General features: G+C 44.3%; 1 protein-coding gene across 5 annotated transcripts in view; it reads left to right on the top strand.

The window, feature by feature from the left end:
- Positions 1-21,527, top strand: part of GAS7 (growth arrest specific 7) — a 136,242-nt gene that overhangs the window by 48,714 nt on the left and 66,001 nt on the right. For 3 of the 5 annotated variants that reach the window (XM_081850813.1, XM_081850814.1, XM_081850815.1), the window contains exon 2: positions 11,528-11,648. In XM_081850813.1, coding sequence (XP_081706939.1) covers positions 11,528-11,648 — 121 coding nt within the window. Of the gene's footprint in view, positions 1-2,925; positions 3,042-3,463; positions 3,485-11,527; positions 11,649-21,527 lie in introns of those variants that run through there. The other 2 variants (XM_081850817.1, XM_081850816.1) reach the window with 2 other exon arrangements.

The raw sequence follows: 21,527 nt of genomic DNA, 5'->3' as shown, positions 1-21,527 counted from the left end.
GCAGACCGTAAGCATATGAAAAGATGTGCCCTCTTAGGTCTCCTTTCTTTGGTGACGCACTTCCTCTTTCTTCTGTGGTGAGTGAGTGTCCCTCCACCTGTTAGGATCATTTTCACAAGTTATGTAGACCCAGCACTAAGTCTGCCATGGACACTCAGTGGGGAGCTGCCATCTTACCTGATCTTTCTGATTAATGTATTTGTTTCTCTCGCTCTGTGTGTGTGTGTACACACACATGCATTTATGTGTGTTCACGTGTGTGTGCATGCACATTCCAAACACCTGTTTTTGCATTTGCACTTCACGTTTTTTGGCGTAGCATATAAACCCTTTAGTTTTACATATTAAATGCACAAGGAGTGAAAAGGTCTTTTCTACAGGAAAGTTCTTCCTTAGGAGAAATTGTCACAGGAGGACTGTCTTTCTGTACTTCTAGATTTGTTTGGGTTCTAGCAAAGCTTCAGGATCTGTACTTGCTAGTGAATAGTGCAAACTGTACCCCCTTTGCACGAATAACTGTGTCAAGTGCGCAGATGTTTCCTCATCAGGATCCCTCGTTTTTGGGGGGTTTCCTGCAGTTTGTAAACGAGAAGTGGTTTTCTCTGTTGAGTAAGGCTTGAACTTTCGCCATGGACATGCATTCTTTTCAGGATGGGTCAGGAAGTCATGTGCTGCTGTCTTATGTTTCCGCAGGCAGCATAAATCTGCGGTGTCAGCTTGTGCCGCCCTAGGCATCTCCATAGGTTCACAGATGGACCACGTTCACAGTTTAGCTCAGCCAAACAGTGGCTGTGTGGAAAGATGTATTATACTTTAATGAGTGTGTGTGTGTGTGTTTGGGTGTGTCCATGAGCCTCACTAAAATGTTAGCTTTGCTAGGAAGAGCTAGAATTCAGTGTTTAAAAACTCTGGGCCAATATAATTCTCATCTGCTAAAGGTAAAGGTACCCCTGCCCGTACGGGCCAGTCGTGTCCGACTCTAGGGTTGCGCGCCCATCTCGCTTAAGAGGCTGGAGGCCAGCGCTGTCCGAAGACACTTCCGGGTCACGTGGCCAGCGTGACGAAGCTGCAGCTGGCGAGCCAGCACCAGCGCAGCACACGGAAACGCCGTTTACCTTCCCACTATAAAGCGGTACCTATTTATCTACTTGCACTTAAGAGTGCTTTTGAACTGCTAGGTGGGCAGGAGCTGGGACCGAACGACAGGAGCTCACCCCGCCGCAGGGATTCTCATCTATTAGACCAACATAATTAGATCTCCTTAATGTTAATCATTAAAATTACAATTCAGAATGACTCATTTCTGGATGTCGATTTTGGTGTCACGCGCATGCGCAGATGTGCCGTCGCTAGTTATATTTGCTTCTAGATACGAACGGGGCCCCGGAACGGATCCCGTTCGTATTCAGAGGTACCACTGTATAAAAGAAGGTGGGCAGGCACTGAGGTTCACAGAAGCCAAGCTATATATGGTTTATACCATTGAAAGTCCAGTCCAGACTTCAGTTGTGTGAGAGACAATCCTCACATCAAGCTTTTCCCTGGAAGATCTAAAGGCTCAGACCAGAGTGTAATGGGGAAGGCATTTTTCTGGGTATCCTGGTCCCAAATTGTTTAGGGCTTTATACACCAGCAATAAAAACCATGAACATTGCTGGGGCACTGACAAACAACTAATGCAGTTCTTTAAACATAAGGCATGGGTGAGCATCCCTCGGGTCACCACTGAGCACCCTGGCTGATGTGTTCTATACTAGCTGCAGCTTCCGAACTGAGCACAGGGGAAAGCCCACATACAGAGCATTATAGTGGCCTAACTAGGGGGTTGCAAATGTATGGACCGCAGTAGTCAGGCTATTCATTTTTTCTTAGATTTATATCCCACCTGGACAATATAAGGCAGCGCTTATATGGTTCCCAGGCCATCACCCATCCAAGCACTGACCAGAGTTACATAAACCAATCCTGCATCAAATATTCTCCAAACATATTCACATGGAATTGGGGCATTTGGCAGGGCTGAGACAGTCCCTTGCATCCTCCCCTACATTGAACCTGTCCTCTGGTTTTCAGTCTCCACTCTCTGCAGCAGTTCTTGTGTCACTTTTCCCTGCTAGTGGCCTCCTCACATTCCTGTGATGGTGATACACTGCCAATGCCTCTGCACCATGCTCACAGCCAATCAGAGCTGCCTATGTAGTGGCATCACAAAGTCAATTCAGAGTGAATGTGGAAAGCTATGCTCTCTGTTGAGATGCTGGAGGAAAAGCTGTGGTGCAAACATTCTTGTTCTCAGTCTTGCCCTGAGAAAATGAAGCATTTGTTTATAGGGTGCTGGGGGTGCAGACGGGGAAAGAAGTGTTCATGGACCCCCCCCCTCTTTAGTTCCAAACTAATAAGTACAGCTTGTCCTCTATATGCCAGATCCCACGTCCTCACAGTGCCCATTTGGTCATGTGAGTTTATGTTTCACTTTGTAGCCCTGAACGCAAGCCGGGTCAAGCTGTGCACAAAGGGTTGGCTTGATGTAAGTTCAAGGGAAAAGTTCCCCAGAGAGACAGAAATAGGGGACACGGAAGGCTAGAGAGGCAAGGACTGAACCAAGGGAAGCTTGACAAAGCGGTCCTTGTTTGTCCTGTCTGTGCATGAGGAGCTGTTGGTCAGTGGTACAGACCCTCGCTTTGTGCTCCCCCATCACCTACACAGACATTTGAAAGCTGGCAAAGGAAACGACTTTCCAGAAGCTTCACATCTGGAAAGCCTCTAGAATGGGTCCTTTTGATTTCCAAAGAACAAAATTGAGGGAAGGGAAGTGCTGAAGTGTTACACACACACACACACACACACACACACACACGAGGCCCCTTGCAGTTCATGCCCTTCCTCTGAGTTTTGACACTGGACACTGGCTGATTACTCACACACAAAGCAGAACAGGCAGTGGGTAATTTCCCCACTTCATCTCGCAGAGGAGAACAAGTTCATGACAAGCTCCAGCTTGGGACTTAATTTCTACAAAGGACTTGGCAAAATCACCTATGGTAAGATGCCATTATTTGGAGAGGAGCCAGATGCACTGATAAATGTTGATATTTGCAGATATAAATGTTTTACACCCTTCCATTTTGAATCTTGGCCATAATTATATCTTTGGTCACCTCCATCCTCTTGAGCTTCCCTTTGATGCTGAGCGAGTCTGGGAAGGGCATGGGGAACTTGATGGAGTTCCAAGATTGGTCGTTATGTAACTCTTAGTGGTTTGGCTGAAAGAAACCAGAATGTCTGAAGGGGCAGGATATAGCTAATTTTCATAATCGTTAAAAAGGCTCGCACATAGAAGAAGAAGGCATCTTTCAGAGCAGATTTAATGAGTGCCTAACGCTTCATCCATTAAATTGTTACAATGCAGCCAGCCAAGCCCAGAGAGGGTAAGCCCTGGCATTTGAAAAAAGAAAACGAAACCGCGAGGTCTTGCTAAATGAAGGTAAGGGACAAATCCTGAGAGTCTGCGTGTGGGAGAGTGGATTTCTTTTCTTTTTTTTTCATTTTGGGAAAAACACAACCAAATGTTGGGGCGAGTGTATTTATTAACGAGAAGCTGATCTTCTTGGGCTCCTAGTATGACATTTTGACTCAAAACAGTGAAGAAGGACCGGCTTGTATGTTTTTCTGCAACTGTTATAGCTGCCCAAGTATAGCTAGCTGCCACAATTCCATAGACATTATCTGTATAGGAATAGCATCAGGGCAGAATATAAATGTTATAGTAGTCATAATAATAAGTACGTAAGTGTACCAACGCCACATAACATATCCCCTGCAGTCTTTCACTGTGAGCATGAAAACTAAGCACACTACTGGATATTTGCATGCAGTAACCTGCACAAGAGCCCACTTCAGGCAAGTAACAGAGGAATTGCATGAAAAATGGTACAGTAGATCTACAGTATAGTAGATCTTCACAAAACAAAACAAAAGTGCATGTGGTTTTGGGCACTGGGGTGCTACATCACAGTTCGTCCTTCCTTCCAAACTCACTGTATTCATCTCTGCTTGTGTGAATTCATTGTCTGTAGCAAATTACTGTGGGCAGCACCTGTTCGGATGTGTGTGTGTGTATATATATATAGTATGAATCTAAATATATCAAATGGTTTGCAAATTCTGTGGAATGGCTATACTTCTTCTTTAGTTAGAGCTGTTGAATTTTATATTAACAAAGGAGCCTTTTGAATGGTCATACTTCTGCATTGATATTAATGTGCACCTCGAAGAGGAAGGTTATGTTTGGGCAGGCTTAAACAACAACTTTTTTGTGGGCTACAGAAGCAAACAGAGCATGGTTTTTAAGGTGGCATATGTGATTCTCAACCACCCTGTCTAAAAAATAATAATCTGTGATCTCTGCTAGACTGCTTCTAAGAATTAAGCTGCTTTAACAACTGCATGTGAAAATATCATAGCAAATTTATATTCAGCCATCACAAATCCTTGTAAAATGTTATCTTTAAGTTCAGGACAAAAGCTAGAATTCTTTTTCTGAGTTCATTTCAAGCAAAAGCACGGTTGTTCCCAAGGGAGATGAATGTATCGGTGACTAAATGTATATTATACAAAGCTTTCAATATACTCAAGGGAACATATGCCTCAGAACAGAGCTGAAGCTTATTTTCAAAGCCAGGGTTGAATCTGGATCATTTGTGTAGTAGTTTTTTGGGGGCAAGTACAACATGTCCTTCCTACATGCTGAGTACCCACAGCCAGCTTCTGAATATGAGATTAGAAGGATACAGGCTTTCTTGCTCAGAAGAATTTTCACATGCAGTTGAGCCCCAAAACACCTTGCTCTAGATTTTTGGAAGTGTAGCTGATAAATGCATCCAAGAGTAACATCCTTAGGAGGAACCACCCAGTGGAGCAGCATTGCCGCATTGCCTCCTTTCCCCCTGGCAACATGTTGGAAAACAAGAATGTTCAACATGACATGATCACTTACGTAGTTGAACCTTCAGCTTATGAGGTGTTGTTTTGTTGCATATTACTGTGGTAGAGAGAAGAGGAGAGTACACAGGGTTGCTAAGTAGCATATAGTCCAGGGAGAACCCGTGTGGTGCCCTCCAGATGTTGTTGGACTACACTTCCCACCATCCATGACCACTGGTCATGCTGGCTAAGGCAGATGGGTGTTGGAGACCAACAAAATCTGGAGGGCACCAGGTTTAGTTTCTACCTTGATTTCTTGCCATCCCAGCTGTTTGCACATTGCTCACTGGATTCCTCCTGGAGCAGAAATCCTTTCCCATGTCAGCTTGGAAGTTGTACACAACTTCAGTAGCAATCTCTGAAACAGAATATTTTCTCTTAGCTGGCTGATGTATAGCTATTTGGCACACAGGCACAGCCCCCATATGGTGCTTTTGGGAAATGCATCTTACGTATAGATGGAGCTGTGTGCAAGAGAGACAGAGACAGAGACGGACGGAGACGAAGGGAGGGAGGGTGGGTTGGGGGAACTCTCACACACAAGTATTTTGTATAGAAAGCTAGATTGTTCATGGACAGATGTTCACAGAAGGGTGCTTACAAAGTGCAAAATTGCCATTGCTAAATAAATAGACAAAGATTTATTTTTGGTACTGTAACTCGCCTGCGCTGTAGCTTTTGTAGTGTTGGATTACACAGATTTTACTACTACATGTTGTCTTGCAGCTTTGTCTGCTCAGCTTGTACAAAGTTGGGATCCTGAGATACAGGACCGTGATCTTGTTGCAGTGGGCTCCAGGTCACAGTGAAAATGTTACTGAGAACAGTTCCTGTCAATTATTTGCCCCTATCCCCGCATGAGAAAGTGGGTTTCCCTGTTTTGCAATCCATGGGTCAACCCTACTGCTCCAGTCTTCTACTGCCCTTGCTAGTCAGTCCTTTGCCAAAGAACACAGTCCTGGTCTACCAGTTGCCTCCAGGTGCCCAAATATTAATTAGTAGGTATTTTTCTCATCGTTGGCCATGGCAGTCTGTTTAACCTCCAGCTATCCTGCTGTGGAGCCTCAAAGTTCTCCCTCAGCAGTTCACACCTTCCTGTTTATAACTGCACCTAGTGGCATTTGCATGTTCAAGATACTTCACTCATAGAAGAATATACCTCACCTGATGAGTTGTAGCTGGCCAGGTGAACTGACTGCTGTGCTTGAGGTAGTGCTCTGCTGAATTTTCGTGAGTGGAGGAGCTGTAGCTTAGTGCAGGGTTTCCCACACTTCGGTCTCCAGCTGTTTTTAGACTACAACAGCCCTCATCCCTAGCTAGCAGGACCAGTGGTCGGAGATGGTGGAAATTGTGGTGCACAAACAGCAGGAGACCCAAGTTTAGGAAACTTGGCTTAGTGGAAGAGGACACATGTTGCACGCAGAAGGTCCTATGCTGGTGTCTTCTGGTAGCGCTGAGAAAAAACTCCTGCCTGGAAACCCTGAAGAGCCACTGATAGTCAGTGACAATACTACTGAGCAAGATTGACCAGGACCAGTGGTCTGACCTGGTGATAAGCTGGTTTGATTTTCCCCCTCAAAAGTTGTGTGAAGAAAACCTCACCTTCCATTCTTTCATGCGTTTGCACTACGCTGACCTTCCCGCTGCCTTGTGCTTCCTCCCCTCCCTTTCCTGACAAATAGCAGAGACTCAGCTATCAGGAGGTCAAAGAAACACCACCACCACCATGCTATTCACTGTTATTTGTTTCTAAACACACAGTTTAGTGACTTGGGCTTACCACATTGCTCAAAGGTCTGTGTGGCGATCCTTAGGACTTCCCTTCAAAATGCCACTGAAGTACAGTGGTACCTTGGGTTATGAACTCCACAAACCCAGAAGTAGGTGTCCTGGGTTGCGAACTTTGCCCCGGGATATGAATGCAATTCCTCTTCCGGGGCCACAGGAGGGCCTATGTAGGGAATGCACGCCTAGGGTTAAGAACGCTTCGGGTTAAGAACCAACTTCCAGAATGAATTAAGTTCGTAACCTGAGGTACCACTGTAGTTCATTCTTACATATGTCTGAGGTGAAGTTTGAGTCTAACAGGATCTGGAGCTCCACAGGTTCCCCATCCCTGGTGTAGATGGACTGATTCGCTGTAAGGCAGCTTCCAGCATACCTGTGTATTTCAGACTGACTGAATAACAATAACTTCCCAAGCCTAAAGTTTCAGCCTTTTTTGTTTAACCTCTTCGTTTCCCACTTCATCAGTAGAAAGAGTTTTGAAGCTATTTTCAAATTAAACACATCAAATCAATTAGTCCAAATTATAACAATACATAACATATAATCCAATTGTTTTCCAAATTATAAATTTTTGTGGGGGGTACCCATGCTTCTTGATTGGCAGGAGTCCAATCCTCGAATATTTGTTCTGCTTCCATATTAAGAACGATGTTTCCAGTCTCCTCTTCTCAATACTTGTCATTACTCATTTTCCTTTGCATTCTCCTCTGATTTGCTCCGCAAGTGGGTCTTATTTGTATTTCTGTGTGGGCTTTGTGCTGCTCTCTCGTAAATCACTCTCCTCCAACAGTCTTTCCGCTCGAGCGAGTAATCGCCATTTTTGTCGTTCCGATGAAATACAGTCTAAAAACTCGCTCTTTAGCTTTTCTGACCTGTTGCATCGTAAATTAGTCTTTTTCCAGGAGGGCTGCCCCTTCCAGTTTGCAATCTCCTCGAAAATAATATATCTTCGGCTCGCCCTCCCCAAGACCAACTCCAGCAACACAGGTCTCTTAGTCTGCATTCTTACTGCGTCACAAGAGAGAGCCCTTCTTCTTTCCAAATCCTTCACAGAGTAAAACCTTTAAGTTCATAATTATTCCCACACAATTCATTTTTAGTCCCATTTGCAATTAATTTCTGTGACGGATCTTCAGAGGGAGGGTTATTAGTAATCACATAGAGCAAAAGAAATAAAAAGTCGTTCCCCCCCCCTTAGTTCCGGCATTCCAATCCACATACCATATCTGTAGTGCTTTGATGTAATCTTCCATCTCAGTCCGTCTCAGTCTTCTTCCTTTCAGTGGTAAAATTGTTAGCAGATAAAAACCTCCTGCCTCTCTTGAAGCATGTGCGTTATCTTTCCCATTTTTTTTTCCTTTTAACTAACGCAACTAGTTTCGCACCTGGAAGCAGCTTCGGAGGAGTTCCGAGGCCCACCGAGGGTTGTGCACCCAGTGCCTCACCCCCTCCTTCTTCCGAACTCGGGGGTGATTTATGGCAACAGCGGGTGAAAACGGCATCTCTCCCCCCCTGGAGAGATGAAGGGAGACTGATATACTCCCCATAATCAGCCTCTAATTACCTCATGCGAGCTGGATAGATGTTAATATCCACCATCTTCCAAGGCGCCTGGGGGCTCATTCTTGAAGGGTGACTAGGTGTTCAGTACTCCCTGCCTTGCCTCCTAGCTGTTGCCAACTTGAAGCAAGGAGAACGAGCCTCTGGTGTTAGTAAAGTGTAGCCGAGATGGAGAGGTTTAATCGTTGCTGGAAGTTGAAGGCCAGAGCAGTGGCACTGCTTGGAGGAAGAGAAGAGCTCAAGTTTATGAGAGTACCAACTTACTGCAAGGGGAGCCCCAGACAGTGGGATGTAGCCTTGGCAACAGTGAACTATCCAATGGTTTTCTGAATGCTGACTTAGGTGTGGAGACCTGAAAAACACCTGGCAATTGTATGGCGGCATTGTGTGCAGGAACAGCGTTGGCTTGTGTGTGGTGCATACTTCTGCAATGTGTAATGCTGTTATGCTACTATGATAATGAGACTTAAGGGCTTTGGTGTTACCTCTTTGCTGTTCCGTCGTTGACCTACTCATTTGGCAGCTTCTTTCCCTGAGGCATATTGTTGGAGCAGGGCTGCATTACGGCGTACGTCACCCCTGACTGGTCAGAGAAGAGCTCGTTCTAAGATTCCCAGCTGTGTGTACATGGCCAAAAGCTATTCATGCACAGCTGCTTGTCATCGTCTTGGAGCCTTGCCCAGGCTTCTCTCTGCTCTGCACCTTGCTGTTTCTAGCCACTGCGATTGCATAAGGAAGTTTATAGGATGGTGAGCTGGAGATCTAATTGGGTTGCCTCCTCCACCCGGTTCCTGCTAAAACGAGGGCGGTGTAATGAGAGTGTCATTCAGATTTGCTCCTTATGACACTCTGCCCCGTGTGACCAGGGCAGAGCATCAAATGTGTAGCTACAAGGCTAGGGTGCGATGGGAACTGTAGGTGTCAGAGACCATTAGCTGAGGCTGTGTGTGTATGTGTACGCATCTATATATATGTACACACAGCCTGCTTGAGATAAGTGGTTCTCCTAATTGCAGTGCTTTGCATTTTTACCATACAAGTTGTTGTTGTTCTTTGAATTTATATACCTCCCTATACCCAATGGTCTTAGGGCAGTTCCGGGGGTCTCAGGGCTGTTCAGTGGCATAGTGCTGTTTTCCCCTGTGTTACGGTATCAGCCTTCCCCAACCTGGTGTCCTCCAGATGTTTTGAATAGCAACTTCCATCAGCCCCAACTAGCATGGCCAGTGATGAGGGAAGATGGGAGTTTTAATCCAACAACATCTGGAGGGCACTGATTGGGGAAGGATAGTATAAGTATTTGAGTGTGCCTTCTGTTGGTGGTCCTGTTGCGGGACGCGGGTGGCACTGTGGGTAAAACCTCAGCGCCTAGGACTTGCCGATCGCATGGTCGGCGGTTCGAATCCCCGTGGCGGGGTGCGCTCCCGTCGTTCGGTCCCAGCGCCTGCCAAACTAGCAGTTCGAAAGCACCCCCGGGTGCAAGTAGATAAATAGGGACCGCTTACCAGCGGGAAGGTAAACGGCATTTCGTGTGCTGCGCTGGCTCGCCAGATGCAGCTTGTCATGTTGGCCACGTGACTCGGAAGTGTCTGCGGACAGCGCTGGCTCCTGGCCTATAGAGTGAGATGAGCGCACAACCCTAGAGTCTGTCAAGACTGGCCCGTACGGGCAGGGGTACCTTTACCTTTACCTACTCCTGTTGCAGCTGTTCTCAGTTCTCACTGCCTCCCCTTACCCTTCCATGCTTCTCTGGCCACCATAAAACTCCCTGGTGGCCATTTGAGAAGCCATGCCCCCAGGGTCATTCGCCACAGGATTCCAGAGTGCTGGCTGGATCTAGAGGCAAAATGCTGAACTTAATCTCAAGATTTGATAATTTCCCCCAAAGATTTGATAATTTCCCCCAAAGCTTGGAGCTCCAGAATTTTAAATCCTTGTCCTTTTTTGCTTCTGCAGGTTTGATTACTGCAAGAAAATTAAAATGGCAAGGTGGAGTCTGGAATGCTGTTTTGTTTAGGAAGTTTTGGACACACATTTGGTTGATTTGGAGAGGCTTTTTTTAAAAAAAATCCCCTTCCAGAAGCCAAAAGGACACCTTACCTATGTTGACCGCCAGTTGTATGTTTATAGGATTGAATACTACCAGCCAAATATACCGTATTTTCCGTGTATAAGACTAGGGGTTTTTTAAACCAAAAAAATTAGATTTAGAATTGGGGCTCGTCTTATACATGGGTAGTGCTGAGGGGTGTTTTCTTAATCAGGAGTACCCCAAAATAGGGGGCATCTTATACACAGGGGCATCTTATACACAGAAAAATACAGTACATTTCACTGGTGATAACGGAATAATGTTGGACAATCATCATAATTGAGGAGCACCATTAGGTTGTGGGGGGAAATTCCATTTGCCATAGTATGTTTTTGCCTTTGCTGATAATTTTCATCTTGCTTGTTCTTACAGATGTGTATTACAGTGAAACCTCAGTTGTTGAACATAGTCCGTTCCAGAAGCCTGTTCGGCTTCTGAAATGTTCGACAACCGAGTGCGACTTCTGATTGGTTGCAGGAGCTTTCTGCTTTCAAATGGAAGCTGCATTGGATGTTCGGCTTCCAAAAAACATTCAAAAACCGGAACACTTACTTCCAGGTATTTGGTGTTTGGGAGCCGAAATGTTCCAAAATGGAGGCGTCCGGGAACTGAGATTTGACTGTATAGGTGTTCAGTTGGTGTACTGGTGGCTTGTTGTGTTTATAATAATGATTTGTGTAACAGCATATCTATATAACAGAATAGCTGTCTGTCTATGAGCCTAGTATGGACACAGAATCTGCTTATATGATTAATCCTCCTTGGAGACAGTGCTCTGTATTTCTGTTTTCCAAAAGTCACATGCAATGATATGTTGGATTGCCAAAGCTACAGTACTGGCTCCACAACATTCCACCATCTTCCCTGCCCTGAAGGAATGTCTGTGCTTTACAGAAGATAGTCTGAATACATTTCCCAGGCTGCACATGGGAAGATAATTGGGGTGTTTGGGTTTTTAGAAGTGTTTGCCTCTCTTATTTCCCATATCTTACCACCAGGAATAATAAAAGATACCTCAGAATTTCATACTGTACCTGTTTTGTCCAATCTTTTTATCATCCACTGGAAGCAAGTTTTAACAGTCTTTTTCTGTTCTGTCATCAGAAACCTAGGAAGGTCATTCCTCAAGTCGGAGAAGACGCTCAAAATGGCCACCTCCCACCTGGCTGGCAGAGTTATATGTCTCCCCAGGGGCGAAGGTACTACGTGAACACTTTCACCAATGGTAAGCTTCATTTATGTGATCCTTTTATGCATAAATGTTTATCTCTTCTGAATTCTCTAAAAACTTAAGGCAGCTAATAATTTTTACTGAATTAAAAAAAATAGCTTGATATTTCTCCAGTTTCTCATTCAGATTCCAATCCTGACACATTTCAGGCCTGGGTTTCTAGTATTTCCTCTTATGCTCTCAAGTGACCACATAGTCTTAATTTGGATTCTGCAGAATAAAAAGTTCACTTTTGTTCAAGAAGATAACCCCAGGGGATGGAAGTTTATAAAAGTTCAGGAGGATTTAAGCAAGCAACCATCAGCTTGAAATAGCAGTTACTTCTGGGATAGTCAGGACTTGGAGCTGATTTTGATAGATTTTTGCATTCTTGTGGACAGAATGGACATGCTTGCAGTCCCTGGGAACCTTGCCTCGACTGAATAGTGGCACCTTCTCTCCATGCATCTACATTCCTCTGTTCTTTGTAGACATAGGAGCAGTCTGTCCTCTTCCTTGTCCTTCTCCACCACCACCTCCTCCTCCTTCATTTCCACGTCCACCTCCTCCTCCTCCTTCTCAGCCTCCACCCCCATGGTAGATGCATCCACCACTTGGGGGAAATGAGCCAAAACTCCAAAGGAGTTTTGCGAATGGACCAGAGCCAGGAATTTAGTGGGATAAGTTTTGGTGATACCTTATCCCAGGTTTTTGGAATAAGCAACTTTAGATTCTGACCTGGCATCCACAGTACAAATTAGCAGAATGACAGGCAAATGGGCTCACCTAAATCAAATGTTTCACTTCACTTGGCCCCCAAACCTGGGCCTTGTTAAGGTATGTCTGTGGGAACTTTGAGTGTTGGTATTTCCTCTGGGATGGTGTCTCAACACTGTGGCAGTGCTCTGTGCAAGTTACTTTAAGTGTGTGTGTTTCATTGCTGCCTTTGGGCATTTATGGGTAGGGAATTCATTCCATCCTCAGAAGGCACAAGACTATGGGATGGAATAGCCCTAATCACATGGAATTACCAAATAAATAACATTACGGGCCATGGGCCTGAAATAATCATTAAGAAGTCTGTGGGGCTGTGATGTTTTGCAACCATGGGTGTACTTTTGAAATATGGCCTGCCGCTTTTAAAATAAAGGACGTTTGGAAACTTTGACTTCCCCCAAACATCAGCGCAGGAAATCCGTAATGCCTTACGTGTCCATTCAGGGGGTTTTCTTTGTGGTTTAGCTAAATCTTCATCAGACCAGAAGTGACTGTCTGACGGGCTGATCCTTGGCTATGGAAATGTGCATCAGACAGAAGCAGGATTTAAAACTGTGTTGCAACAGGATGCAAACCCACCTCACCCACCCACCCCCAACTCTGGTTGGGCTTGTTTGCCACACATTTCATGAAGAATTAATATCGCCCAAATAGTGAGAATTTCTGCTTCAAGCTGTGCCCTTAGCAGCTGCTCCCATTTTCCAAATGTGTAGTGCCTGGGATTGCATCCTACAGGGCGGGAGATGACAGCTAAATTAGGTTTTGAATTTTACAGGAGCCCATGGCAAATTATTTATGTTCAAACAATAAAGCTCTCCTTCTAATTGACAGCTGAGCTTGCATTGTAGCATGTCCCCTTCTCCCCAAACTTTCACAACCAACTAATGTAAAGTAGACGCTCTTGTATTACTTGTATTGATCCACGTGGTTTCTGCTTCCTTCTTTTTAGGATCAGATACATAGCCAAATAATCCATTTGTCTTTTGGTGACACCTCACATTCCACAAGGGCTCTGATCTCCTAGCCTAATGCTTTCTAGGCATTAATGAATTGCAACTTCTGTTCCAGGCTTTTTGTTATTCTTTGTCATCAAACATAGGCGGGCATGGAACCAAAGTTTTGTTTTCGTTTTCGGTAGAAGAGATTTCCTTTTAAGCAAGCAAGTTAAATGTTGTGCTGTAATGTATTTATTTGTTATTCTTACACCCGCCCTTCCTCCTGCTGGAGCTATGTGTGAGGTAATAGGGTACCTGTCCCAGGTGCAAGCCAGATCAAGAATGAAAAGTAGCCATCAAAGAACATGATGACAGTAATTAGAATTGCAATACGTATGGGACAGCTGCATTTCCTGCACTGCAGGGGGTTGGACTAGATGATCCTCAGGGTCCCTTCCAACTCTGCAATTCTATGATTCCATGATTTTCAGCATGGAAATACTGGATAGATTTTCAGGGCAGTAGAAGAAAAGATGTCACCTTACTTGGAGGCTTAGTGGGGGCAGCTGGACAAGCTGAGCAGCACCGTGGCAGATTCTTATTAATCTTGCTGAACTCAGCAAATCACATTCAGCCCTTGAGTAGTCTTACCTGAGAAGGAGAAAACGGGGGATGTGACCCTGACCATCTGCTGCAAATCTGATCGTAACAGTCAGCATTTCTTTATTTCTTTTACTTTTTTGAACAGCAGCTCTGAGCAAGAGCAGCCTACCTGAGCAGTAACAACTAGGGAATTTTATCAGCAGTGCCCTTGTGGGTCTACAAACCTGCCTTAGATATTAGCAAACTTTCATTTCTCCCAGATGACCCTGTATTGCTAGTTATAAACATAGCTAAAGCACTAATGAGTGCAAAGAAGGATTGGTAATATACACTGAAGGACTGTATTTAATTATTTCTCTGATTCTACATTAACTGACAAAGCCAATGGCCCTTTTCAAATTTGTTTGAATATACTATGAAAATTGAACACAGTTTAATCGAATTGACCTCAGATATATAACAGACCTGCTTCTGATATACCCAGCATCCTTTGATGGGCTTATTGATTGATTCAAAAACTATAAGGCCAGGGCTTTAAGGTGAGAATTTTATTGGATTTGGGTGCAGCATGGATTCCCACCCCCACCCCACCTGCTCACATTCTTGTGAAGACATCACCTTCTAAGAGGTTATAACCTGTAATTATTATTATTTTTTTAAAAAGTGATTCAGTCTGAAATTTAATTGAGACTTTCTGTTTGTGATGAGGAACACAGAAAATCAAAACTCATCACACTTGATAAAAATTTCTTTGTCAAAGAATTCTGAAACAGAGGTGTTGACATTCGAAACAAAAATCATCAACTGAAAAAAATAAACACTATGATTTTTGGAATGTGCTGCAACATACACCATTATGAAAGTTCTCAGTTGCCTCCTTCACTCTCACATTTTTTGAGGTAAACTTCTTTTCATTTCATAACAAACATGTACTGTATTTTCTCCAGATTTCCAATTTCCAGCCATAGCTAGGCATTCCATTTGCCAGTTCCCTGTATATTGACATGAATGCAGGTGCTGAAAGAGGAGAGTGGACAGATTATACATAAAATAAGCTCCATACACATTAGCTGCTTCAGTGATGTCATCCCCCCTCTCTCCGCACGTTGCTCTACACGCCAGAGTGGTGAAGACGTCTTCACCTGATCTGTATTACCTGCTGGGTTTCCCTGCAACTGCAGCCCCCCTGAACTTTTCTTCATGAAGCTTCCATCTGCACATACATAACGGCTATCTCAAAAACCTCAGTTTAACCAAAGTTTATGTTTTCAAATCGCATGGAAGCTGTTTTGAAGGAAAACATCAGGCAGGAGTATTCCTCCGGAGACGACAGGATAGATATGGATTGTGGCCAATGTCATGTATGCATGGCTCCAGTGTGCTTCCTGAGAACATTTTTTTTGATGAAACTTGAACTATTGGGGTGTGTGTTTTTTAATATAGATTTTAATGAGAAAAAGCAAGTTGGGGTTCCCAGCGATAACAAATTGATACTTTCCCTCTCCCACACCTGTCCTCTCTCCTCTGTTTCCCCATTATGAGTTCCTGTAGATTAAATCTTAAAAGTTTGGCAAACTAAGCCAGGAATTAAACAAACACCCACTGCATGGTAGCCACTTGCGGATTTACCTTTACCATGTGACCAAGTGGAGAGCTTTTGGCCTCACATTTAATGGTATCCAGGAACCAATCCAGGGAATTTTACTCTCTTGTGGCCAGAGACTTTGGACCACTAGCTCTCCATGAGGCTTGAGCTGTCACTTAGTAAATATTCACATGAGTTCACTATGAAGATATGCATATTATAAAGATCTGGAGTGTGTATGGCCATGTTGTTAGGATTTTGCTTCCCTCCCCCCAAACTGTTTTTAAAAAGGGTAACACCTATTTTTATTATGAACAGCCAATGTAAAGGTCATGGAAAACCAATAGCATATCTATTATTGACTGGAAAAATCGAGTTTTGTAGGGAGGAGAGCTTGAAGCAGAATTGTAAAGTTGGGTGTTGCTTTAAAGGGGTCTTTTCGAAAGATGGAGTCATTAAAAATGGTGCTAGGGGTGTTCTGAAAAGTGCTCTCAATGGATTTAACCCAGGGTGGTCCAATGTCTCAGAACCAAGTGGGCTGCAGGAGGACTTAGACACAGAACCCAGAGCCTGCACATTATATCAGAGTGGCCCACAGAGTAATTCTGGTAATGCATTTGATCTTGCTGTTCACAGCAAGCCCTGCGGGACACCCTGCCTTTCCTCTGCATTCTAATCACGCAGTGACCAAAATAATGAAATGAAACCTCCGAAAGAACAGAAAAGGCTCCCATAACTTGGTGGAGGAGGGGCCTCCGCTAGTGTGAAGTGTGTGTGGGGGGAGGGCTACTGCTAAAAGACCCCCATGAAGAGCGGGTGCGGCTAGGCTACTGGTGTGGCTGCCCAAGCAGGCTCTGTGTCTTGCACCCACTCGTGACCCTGCCATCCCAGGTGAGCTTAGAGGGCCAGCAGGGAGAGGACTGGCATGTTTGGCCTTACAGGGGATAAGGGATGCACACCAAGCACCTGTCTGATCTAAGTATATTTCCTACTGAGGGTATGGGGTATGTTTGCACACTCCTAGTTCCTCCCTTAGGCATTGAGAAGAGAGGGGTTTTTTGACTGAGGGTTAAAGGCTGGAGCTGTCCCTCACAGCAGGCAACGGGTGTTTAAAATGATTGAAAAAGGAAATAATTGAATGCATTTTTTTCTGTTCCTTGTTAATCCAAGGTTGTTTCAAACTTGGCAGTGAAGAATGGACTGTAGCCGCTCCTTTGACACAAGATATAAATCCAAATGGATGAAATATACCGAATTGCTTGTCTTCCATAAAACCTTATCCAAACAGGATATATTTCTCTTTCATTTCCTTTTATATACAAAAGTAGTGAAGTCAACTACTAAAAATCCCTTTGTTTCTAATACATTGTTCTGTCGTTTTGGAGCCTAATGGTAAGCATTGGGCCTGAACTGCCTTGGGTATCTCGCAGTCTCCAACAGTGGGCTCTTTGCAAGCCTTGTGTCCCATTACTGGGAGAGGACAGTCTTCTCAGAGATGTCTCTGGGTTTCTGGTGGCCTGGTCGCCTGGCCTAGCTTATTGCTGGTGGCATTTAGTCGTTTAGAAAATCAGTAGCTGTCAGCGATGTTTTGTCCTTCTTGGAGGAGAGTAATTGTAGCCTTTTAGGTAAATTGCCATGTGGCTTTTGTGTAGTGTTCAAAACATAGCAGAACCTGCCTATTGTGGGGAGAAAAGTCAACACTATCCTGTCAGCTGTCCCCAGCGCACAAAAAATCCTGATAATCTCCCATTCATGTTTAGTGTCTTGGTCACATATGCTATTGCTTTCTTGTTAATCTCACAGTCTGGTGGGCATCCCTGATGGTTCATACGATCAAGTTGTCCTTTCCCCCCATTTCCTACAAGGAAGGATGGTGTTTGTGCTCTTCAATGGAAGGTTGTGGTACCAATTCTTGATTTGTTCTTTTAAAAAGCAAAGCTATGGAGAACCTAGAAGAACTCCTCCTTGTGAAATTCCCATAGATAAATGTGTTGTGATCTCAAGGCCCACCTTAGCATGACCTTCCCCCAAAGCTGGAATGTACCAGCTCTTTAAGCATTTCATGCCTGCAGGATTGTCCCACCTCTGTTTCAAGATGTTAGGCTGACAAAGCTCCCATGGAATTCTGATTGTGCAACATATGCAGGGTGGTGGCTCCAGGTGTCTGTAGAAGAAAAGGTTGCTTGCAACAAGCCGGAAGGGCCATTCTGCCGCAGCTTGTGAAAAAGCTCCTGTTAAAGTAGGCCCTGTGAAGAGCCAAGATAAAGTCTCCTCTACATCCCAGGTACCGAACATTTTGGAGTGAATCCAGTGTTAGTCCTACTGAGAGGAGTCTCATTGAGTAACTTGAGTCTATTGATTTTGGTAGGTTTGATTTTGATTTCATTATAGTTCAATCTGTGTACAAATTACTGGTTTAAAACACAGTGAGGGGGTTTGTTCTTATCTCATGTTTCAAGTCAAATTTGCCCATCACTGTACACACCAGCAAGGGTTGATGTGTACTGAAGTCACCCTGTGTATGTGTATACCAGTGGGAGAGACTGGACAGTGATATCTTCGTCTGATAAGAAATCTGGATGGAAAGGAAACTTTCACAGATGAGACTTGAATAAAGAAACAGTGCTCAAGTTGCATTGTGGCTGGCTTGAGGGAAACTGCGTTAGAACGCAGTATTTTACCAGAAACTACAGGATTGCTCTGGATCCTGGGTAATGTCGTGTGCACATGGTTTCAAAAACGGAGCCAGAGTGAACAGTACTGTAATGTGTACACAGCCCTAATTGGATTAACCTTTTGTCTCTCATAAGTATATTACAGAGTATTAGGGAGGGAAAACACCCAAGGTTTCTGTAATGGAGAGTCAAAGTTGAACTCAAGAACTCAAGTTCTTGCAGGAACCGTGAGACGCTTCCCCCTTCTATGATAAAAGTGCCCACCATGCACCTAGTGAATCTTGAACAGTTTGGGAGGAAGGGACATAGCTGCCCTTCCAACTTCCATCTTTGCTATGTTCTTCCTTAATGCTTACATGCAAACACACAGGAGATCCCATACATATGGCAGAAGCGGATTGTCTCAACTTCTGTTCTCCCACCTCACTTTTAATTTACTTCTCAGAAACAGAAATTGGAAAGATTTTCTAGAACTGGTCTTGCTGTGCCACTGAAGTTGATCCCGGACTGTCCTTGTTCCATAGACAAGGGAGGGTAAACTGGGAAGATACCTTGTTTCTGACAGTGCCATCTCTGAGTAGATGTGACATAACTTCAGAAGCTGTTGCCATAATGAACACTTTCTTGGTTCCAGTTCACTATGAGGAGCCTGTAACAGTCTTCCTTTTTAATTTTCAAGAGTCCTGTATTTCCCTGCCTCTCCCTAGTGCTTTCTGGCAGTTGTTACATTTGACTGTAATCTATGTGGGAGGGTTGTGTCTGGTATTCCACTATTCTCCAGCATGGTGCCCTTCATTTTTTTGGGCTACAACCGCCCAGCCAGCACAGGGGCTGTGTTGGCAGGGGATGATGGGAGTTGTAGTCCGAAACCCTCAGCCAAAAGGCTAAGATAGCTATTGTGTTCTCTTTGAATATTTCCTCAGCCATGACCACTCTTAAGGTCCTAGTGTGTCTAATTTGTTTGGGCAAAATAGATCATCCCCATATTTTACAAAATATGGCAGTATTCAAATAGAATCTTTCGCTATACTGGAATTTCAGGAACTAAATATCTCTGGGCTTGTTCAGATTGCGAAAGCTCATGTTGTGAGCAAATCGAGATTGACGTGTGCGTAACACAGTGGCAGGAATGAATATAGGAAGAGTTTGTCTGAGACGGAGTTTAGATACTTGATGATCAGTGCTGATGTCTGGATTCAAAGGCAACTTATTCCAGCGTATGTGAATTGTATACAAGGGAGAGAAGCAAGGTAAGCTCAACGGAGAAGTTAGCTCTTCTCCCCCTCCTCACTTCCATTGTGTGTTGTTGTTTTTTATGCCTTGACCATTAAGTGGAAGAAACAATTGGACAAGTATCATTGGTTGTTTCATAGACCAGTTTCAGTACGGAGTATCTTTTGTACGTCACTTAATAGCCTGAAGTGAATAAGTGTAAATTAGTGGCTGGTGTTGTATGCAGTGTTCTTGGAATCTAATCAGCAGCTTTTGTTTGTTTGTTTGAATGGGCACAGTGATTTCCAAAGTAGATGCAGTGAAAGGATTTGTAATGTACCTTGAAATTTTTTGCTATAATTGTTGGAGGCAGCAATTATGCTTAGTCCTGTGGAGTGGGAAAGACCATTCTTCCTTGGCAATACAGTGGTACCTCGGGTTACATACGCTTCAGGTTACATACGCTTCAGGTTACATACTCTTCAGGATACACACTTCGCTAACCTAGAAATAGTGCTTCAGGTTAAGAACTTTGCTTCAGGATAAGAACAGAAATCAGGCTCCAGCGGTGTGGTGGCAGCAGGAGGCCCCATTAGCTAACTGTTAAGAACAGTTTCAGGTTAAGTACGGACCTCCGGAATGAATTAAGTACTTAATCTGAGGTACCACTGTATATTTGCAGTGATATGGTGATGAGGTTGATAGCAAGATGCACAGGAGTCCCTGATACAGACTATATTGTGTCTAATAGGGGTGGTGGTAGTATCCCTGTTGCCTCCCAAACACTGTCCTATGTCTGAACCTAGGGCTGGACAGAGAGAAGGGTGGGACCCCAGGGGAGCTATCCTGTTTTGTTTTGTTTTTAAAGAGGACTATCCTGCAGTTGCAAGAAGCATGCCTACCCAGTCCTCTGGGAATGGACTAGGAATAATAATATCTTTCTTTGATGCAAGAGGGAATTGAGCATCCAATTTTAAACTGGGAGGAAGAAACCTGTGTACTGGGTATCAAAGGTTTTGGAAGTGCTTAAAATCCACAGAAAGAGAATCTGTATAGTGCCCTAAAAGTTCTTTGCCAATATTTATGTTGCCCTGTGAAAATCTGCTTGTCTTGCTCAAGGGGATTCTGTTAACTTAATGATGGGGAAGGCTGCAAATGGAAAATTTTCTTAGTAAGACACTGATGTTTTGAAAACTGGTACAATGCCACTGGCTGCAGTGTAAACGCTGCATTGATGTGATGCGCTTACATAACCTTCATATTTCACCTCCCCTTAAACTGCCATTGAAAATGCTGTGTATGTTGGATATTAGTTAGGGCTGAACTGGAGTGCACCTCCACTCAGAGGTGGAGAGAAGTGGGGGCATGTTGGTAGTTCTGGGGGTGGGGGCTGCAACAGTCACTGGTGTTGGTAGTGTGTTTCCTCACAACCACTGGCTGGCAGCTGCCATTCATGCTGCCCCCCTCGTCTTGCCTACATCACGAAATATCATTGTTTTGAGGAGAAAAATGGGGCCCACAGTATTTTCACAGAACTCCTCTCAGAATGAGCTTGCCTTATCTAGAGGGACTTTGTGGGGAAAATTACTGCTGCTGGCTGATTGCCTCAGGAAGAAGCTATTGCTAGAAAACAAGTAGTGACATAAAAGGTGAAAACTGTAAGTGGTTCTTTCTCAGTCCCAATCTCCCAAAAATCCAAGCCAAGAGTTCTTGTGGAAGGATTTTTGAATCAATTATGTCAACTGGCAAGCTGTAGTTGGAACAGCCCTTTCAGTGTGGTGTAGTGGTTAAGAGCGGTAGTCTCGTAATCTGGGGAACTGGGTTCGCGTCTCCGCTCTTCCACATGCAGCTGCTGGGTGACCTTGGGCCAGTCACACTTCTCTGAAGTCTCTCAGTCTCACTCACCTCTCACAGTGTTTGTTGTGGGGAAGGAAGGGAAAGGAGATTGTTATCCGCTTTGAGACTCCTTAAAGGGAGTGAAAGGCGGGATATCAAATCCCAACTCCTCCTCTTCTTCTTTCAAGCCAGGTGAACTTCTGTAAGCAGCACTTGTTCAGGGTCCTCCAAGCCATTGTTTGGATGATGGTTTGAATGCTGTCAATAAGTT

This window comes from Podarcis erhardii, assembly GCF_964252035.2.
Source record: "Podarcis erhardii genome assembly, chromosome: 2".
Taxonomy (NCBI): Eukaryota; Metazoa; Chordata; class Lepidosauria; order Squamata; family Lacertidae; genus Podarcis; species Podarcis erhardii.
The sequence above is the reverse complement of the archived record's forward strand: the minus strand, read 5'-3'. Positions and strand labels throughout refer to the sequence as shown.